This window comes from Orycteropus afer, unplaced genomic scaffold (genome assembly GCF_000298275.1).
Source record: "Orycteropus afer afer isolate SDZICR_OR568_19922 unplaced genomic scaffold, OryAfe1.0 scaffold00007, whole genome shotgun sequence".
Lineage (NCBI taxonomy): Eukaryota > Metazoa > Chordata > Mammalia > Tubulidentata > Orycteropodidae > Orycteropus > Orycteropus afer.
The window spans coordinates 22,592,646-22,599,322 of record NW_006921594.1 but is presented as its reverse complement, the minus strand read 5'-3'; the positions used below and the strand labels follow the sequence as shown (position 1 = coordinate 22,599,322).

The 6,677-nt window shown below is 35.7% G+C and overlaps 1 protein-coding gene across 1 annotated transcript in view; it reads left to right on the top strand.

Annotated features, from left to right (window-relative positions):
* Positions 1 to 6,677, top strand: part of GNAT3 (G protein subunit alpha transducin 3) — a 74,210-nt gene that overhangs the window by 16,294 nt on the left and 51,239 nt on the right. Inside the window, exon 2 of the mRNA XM_007944807.2 lies at positions 5,949 to 5,991. Coding sequence (XP_007942998.1) covers positions 5,949 to 5,991 — 43 coding nt within the window. The remainder of the gene's footprint in view (positions 1 to 5,948; positions 5,992 to 6,677) is intronic.

Below are 6,677 nucleotides of genomic sequence, written 5' to 3'. Positions count from 1 at the left end.
GGGTTTGAACCGCCAGCCTCCTGGTTAGCAGTCAAGTGCCTTAGGCACTATGCTATTAGTTGTCCTAAATTTGATTTTTTTCCTGCAAATCTTACATTGTCTCAGTTGTGCTATTTTGGAATCTGTTCAAAATTAACACCAACACTTAGAACATGTTTTACTACGGAATTTCTGGAATTTCTAGTAACATATTAAGCCCTTACTTTCTCTTAGAGACACATAAATTAGTATTAACAGGTTAAAAATCTATTCCTTGGCATTTTGGAGCAAAAGTGCTTGGAATAACGTTTTAAAACTATGTGGCCCTTTTCCCATTTAGTTCAATGTTGTATTTCTGTTGGTAAGCATCGGTTGTAATCTGAGGATATGTTCAAGAAGATATAATTTCATATAATTTATAAAGTCCTGACTTTTCCTCATCATTTCAGAGACTTATTCGTGATTTTGATGAAAAACTTCATGAACTAATTTGTATTATCAACCTTGAGGAACTCTAGTTATAACCCTATTTTGTTTATTTCTCCTTTCCCTTGCTTATAAACCTAGAACATTGAAATTACAAAAAAAAAAAAAGACTGACTCTATACTGTCCTTTCTTCCATCTCTTGAATGTCTATGATTAGTAAAAATTTGAAAATGTGATTTTATATTTTATGAATACCCTACATATTGTAGTAATTTTAATCTAATTTCCTCATTGAATTTACTCTCAAAAGTTTTATTCATTTTTAGCTTCTTTTCATATAGCCATCATCCCAATGTAATAATCATTTTAAACATCCTTCCATGACTCCTCCTAAGTCTCATTGTCCCATCACATTTATCCCATTGTTTAAAACAAAACCTCACCACTCATCTGTCAGTTTGTCATACTGTGGTTGTTTGCATGTTGCCATGAGGCCGTAGGTTATGCCACTGGCACTTCCAATACCTGAAAGATCACCCAAGGTGGACAGGTTTCAGCAGAGTTCCCCTACTAAGATAGACTTGGAAGAAGGAAAGGGGCCATCTACTTCTCAAAGAACTGGCCAAACTCACTCTCACTATCATTGAGTCAAGACCTACTTATAGTGACATCTCCTTGGGTTTCTGAGGTAGTACCTCTACAGAAGTAGATTGTCCAGTCTTTCTTCCAAGGAGTGGCTGGTGGATTTGAACTGCCAGCCTTCTGGTATCGGTCAAATGCCTTAGGCACTACACCACCAGAGTTTCCATATTAGGCATTAATGAGCTGAAATGTACTAGTATTGGCCATTTTGAATCAGACAATCATATGCTCTACTTTGCTCGGAAAGACAAACTAAAGAAAAACTACATCTCAATCATCATGGAAAAGAATGTTTCAAGATCTATCCTGGAGTACAGTGCTATCAGTGATAGGATAATATCTATATGTCTACAAGGCTACAAGAAAGACCAGTGAATACTATTATTATTCAAATTTACACAGCACCCACTAGAGCCAAAGATGAAGAAACTGAAGATTTTTACCAACCTCTGGAGTCTGAAATTGACCAAATATGCAATTAAGATGTATTGATTATTACTGATAATTGGAATGTAAAAGTTGGAAGCAAGACCAGTAGTTGGGAAATATGGCCTTGGTGATAGAAACAATGCTGGAGATCACATGATAGAATTTTGTAAGATGAATGATTTATTTGTTGCAAATACCCTTTTTCAACAACATAAACAGTAGCTATACACATGGACCTTGCCAGATCCAATACACAGGAATCAAATTGAGTACATCAATGGAAAGAGGTGATGGAGAAGCTCAGTATCCTCAGCCAAAACAAGACCAGAAGCTGACTGTGGAACCAGCCATTAATTACTCATAAGCAAGTTCAAGATGAAGCTGAAGAAAATTAAAACAAGTCCATGAGAGCCAAAGTATGATCAAGCATATCTCAACCGAATTGACAGACAATCTGAAGAATGAATTTAAAGCATTGAACAACAATGACACAAAACCAGACAAGTTGTGGGATAACATCAAGAACATCATAAATGAAGAAAGCAAAAGGTCATTAAAATGACAGGAAAGGAAAAAATAGATGCCAGAAGAGACTGAAACTTGCTCTTGAATGGAGAGTAGCAAAAGCAAGTGGAAGAAGTGACAAGATAAAAGAGCTGAACAGAAGATTTCTAAGAGCAGCTCAAGAAGACAAGGAAAATGATTATAATAAAATGTAAAAGATCTGGAGTTAGGCAACTGAAAGGGAGGAACACACTCAGCATCTCTCAAGCTTAAAGAATGGAAGAAAAAAATCAAGGCTTCAGTTGTAATATTGAAGTATTTTATGGGGAAAATATTGAATGATGCAGGAAGCACCAAAAGAAGATGGAAGGAATACACAGAGTCACTGCACAAAAAATAATTGGTTGATGTTCAGCTATTTCAGGATGTGGCAAGTGATAAAGAACTAATGGTATTAAAGGAAGAATTCCAAGCACCACTGAAGGAATTGGTGAAAAACAAGGCTCCAGGAATTAACAGAATACCCATTGAGATGTTTCAACCAATAGATGCAGCACTGGAGACACTTATTCATCTATGCCAAGTAAATTGAAAGACCTCTGCCTGGCCAACTGATTGGAGGGAATGGGTATTTGTGCCCATTCCAAAGAAAGGTGATCCAACAGAATGGGGAAATTATTGAACAATATCATTAATATCACATGCAAGTAAAATGCTGCTGAAAATAATTCAAAAACAGTTGCACCAGTATAGTGATAAAGAACTTCCAGAAATGCAAGCTGGATTCTGCAGAGGATGTGGAAAGAGGGATATCATTGCTGATGTCAGATGTATCTTGGCTGAAAGTGAAGAGTACCAGAAAGATGTTTACTTGTACCTTATTGACTATACAAAGGCATTTGACTATGCAGATCATATCATATCATAGATAACATTTTGAAGAATAGGAATTCCAGAACACTTAATTATGTTCATGAAGAGCCTGTACATAGACCAAGAAGCTGTTGTTCAAACAGAACAAGGAGATATTACATAGTTTAAATCAGGAAGGATATGTGTCTGAGCTATATCCTTTCACTATTTCATTCAATCTGTATGCTGAGCAAATAATCTGAAACGCTGGACTATATGAAGAACGCAGCATCAAGACTGGAAGAAGACTCATTAACAACCTGCAATATGCAGTTGACACAACCTTGCTTGCTGTAAGTGAAGAAGATTTGAAGCACTTACTGATGAAGATCAAAGATTAGAGTCTTCCGTATGGATTACACCTCAACATAAAGAAAACAAAAATCCTCACAACTGGACCAACAAGCAGAATCATGATAAATAGAGACAAGATTGAAGTTGCCAAAGATTTCATTTTCCTTGGACCAACAATCAGCCTGCAATGGAAGCAGCAGTCAGTAATCAGATGTCATGTTACACTGGGAAAATCTGCTGCATAAGATCTTTTAAAGGGTTAAGAAGCAAACATGTCCCTCTGAAGACTAAAGTGCACCTAACCCAAGTCATGGCATTTTCAGTTACCTCATAAGCATGTGAAAGCTGGACAGTGAATAAGGAGGACTGAAGAAGAGTAAATGCTTTTGAGTTGTGGTGTTGGCAAAGAATGCTGGAGGTACCCCGGATTGTCAGAAGAATGAACACATCTGTTCTGGAGGAAGTGCAGCCAGAGTGCTCTTTGGAAGCGAGAATGGCCAGACTTCGTCTCACCCAATTTGGTCATGTTGTCAGAAGGGACCATTCACTGGAGAAGGATATCATGTGTGGTAAAGTGGAAAATCAGCAAAAAAAGGGAAGACTCTCAACAAGAAGGACTAACACAGTGTCTGCAACCATGGACTCAAGCACAGCAAGGATTGTGAGAATGGTGCACGATCAGGCAGTGCTCCGTTCTGCCGTACACAAGTTCACTATGAGTCAGAGGCAATGTGAGGGCCCCTAAAAACAATGACAAAATACAAATATATACATTATGTGTGTGTGTGTGTGTATGTGTATGTATGTATATAACGTACATATGATATCATAACATATATATGATATCCTACTTTCTAAAGCACACAGATACATTCCTGATATTATGGTACTAATATCACTTGAAAATTGTTCAAATATTTTGTTTGATGTTCTGTATTCTTCTGGATGATGACATATAATGTTATAGTTTATCATTTTTGTTATTTTTTTTGGGGGGGCAACATAATAAGATATAATTCACCTAAAATAAATGGCACATATTTGACAAATAAAATTTATGAATTGCAATAGATCTTAACACCCATAAAAACAGCATTTCCATAATCAAGGTATTGAGAACATTTTCATTATGCCTAGATTTTCCTCTTTCCTCCATATTATCAAAAACTACCTCTTCTCCCAGGTAACCTCTGATCTGATGTTCAACTCTCACTCAACTCACTACCAGCAAGTCAAATCAGATTCATAGTGACCCCTCTCTGGGTTTTTGAGGCAGTATCTCTATGGAAGTAGATAGCCCAGTCTTCCTTCCAAGGAGTGGCTGGTGGATTTGAAACACCAGCCTTCTGGTTAGCAGTCAAATGCCTTAGGCACTACGTCACCAGAGTCCTTGATCTGTCACCACACTTTGGTGTATCTTTTCTAGAATTTTATTTAAATGGAACAATATTATGTGCACTTTTGTGTCCTGATTTTTTCACTCAATATATTTATTTTTAATTTATTCATCTTTTTGCACACATCAACAATTTGTTCTTTTTTATTGCTTGTAGTATTTCACTGTAAAAATATCCCACATTTCTGTTGCTCTTGTTCATTTACCTGTCAATTAGCATTTAAGGTGTTAAGCTTTGGGACTTTTACAAATAAAAGTGTTACCATCAATCATGTAAAAATTCTTGTAAGTACATACATTTTCATTTCTTTAGTGTAAATATCTAGGGTTGGAATATCTGGATTATGTGAGTGGTATATGTTTAACATTTTAAGAAACTTCCAAGGTATTTTCCAAAGTGACTCTAAAACCAGAAAAAAAAAAACAAACTCACTGCTGTTGGGTCATATCTGACTCATATTGACCCCTCCTTGGGTTTCCGAGACAGTATCACTACAGAAGTAGATTGCCCAGTCCTCCTTCTGAGGAATGGCTGGTGGGTTTGAACCGCCAGCCTTCTGGTTAGCAGTCAAATAAATGCCTTAGGCACTACACCACCAGAGCTCCCTGTATGAGGTAAGCATCCTGTTTATACATAAAGAAATTAAGGCTTTAGAAGACTAACCAAAATTATTACATACAGACATACACACACACACAGACAAACTTCAATCCTAGGTCATACCACTTATATCTTCCTGATATTCATTTTCCAGAGAAAACTCCCTAATGGAAAAGGATATTCAAGAAATAATCTCTTGGCCTAGCAACGTAGTCTGAAACAACCATTTACTTTTCATGTTTTATCTTTTAAAAATCATACGAATATTGTGTTCTATATAATGTTTGTAGAATTGATTGAATACCAAAATAAAGTTTTATATTGAAAAGTTTTGGAAATAGAAGACTATTGGCTCATAGTTTTTGTGTTTTTTTTAATACTTATTTGATTAAATGGGATATATAAAGAGACATTCTGGGAGAAGGAGGGTAACCTAGACACAAGTTGGGGACCATTTTCTTTGGGTTACAAAGCTAGGAAATACAAGCCTTCCAAATGATGTTCAAATGCAGTGATGGACTTTTTCCACAATCGGAGCCAGATCCAATCTGGATCTAACATAAACATAGAAGTGGTTTCACTGTCTTCTGCTATCCTGGAAATTAGACAGTTGATACCTTTCAAGACTTGACGGAGATATTACTCTCCTTAACACTGGAGACATGTCTGTTAGAAAATTACCCAAGGGAAAGTGATAGTCACAGGGTTAATATCTATACAAATCTGGTGTGCAGATTGATAACACTCTCCTCTTTCTGTTGCAGGAGCAGGAGAATCTGGAAAAAGTACTATTGTTAAACAAATGAAGTAGGTATACAGCAATTTTAAATGACTGTTCTTAAAATAAATACCTTTGGAAAAGCATATTGAGTGTTTCTTCTGAAGTGCTGGTAGTGGCAAAACTGCCACATTTTCTTTGCAAACATTCCTCTTCTCCTTTAGTACAAGGAATAACAGAGGAATAATATTTTAATTTCATTTTGCTTTTAGAGTTTTACTCTCAAAAAAATAACCAGTAAAAGCAGTTATGTTTTGAATATATTAATCTGGGAATGATCTATGGCTTTAATATTTTGCTGCATAAGCCATAAATATTTAAAAATATGTCAATAAATGATCATTCTGAATTGGTGAGAAAACTATATTTTTAACTTTATTGGCATTTTGCCTACCCAGGAATGAAGTGCACATATGAGTTTTTACTATCATGGATTTCAATTTATGTTTGCATTTATTGACTCAGCTTTGTTTTCTGTTTATAATAAAATAGGTAAACTTGAATTTCTTAATAAGGAACTAATGAACAAAAAACACTTTTTATAATTCCACAATATAATGTCTGAATTAATACAGTGGTGATTGATAAATGTAGGTAAATAGATGAAGTAGCATGGCTCTGTCTTTGCCAGAACATTTTAAAGAACAAGGTTTGCTATGAGAGAAAAAATAGTAATAGTTTTAGAGCCTTTTGTGTGTGTGTGTGTGTGTGTGTG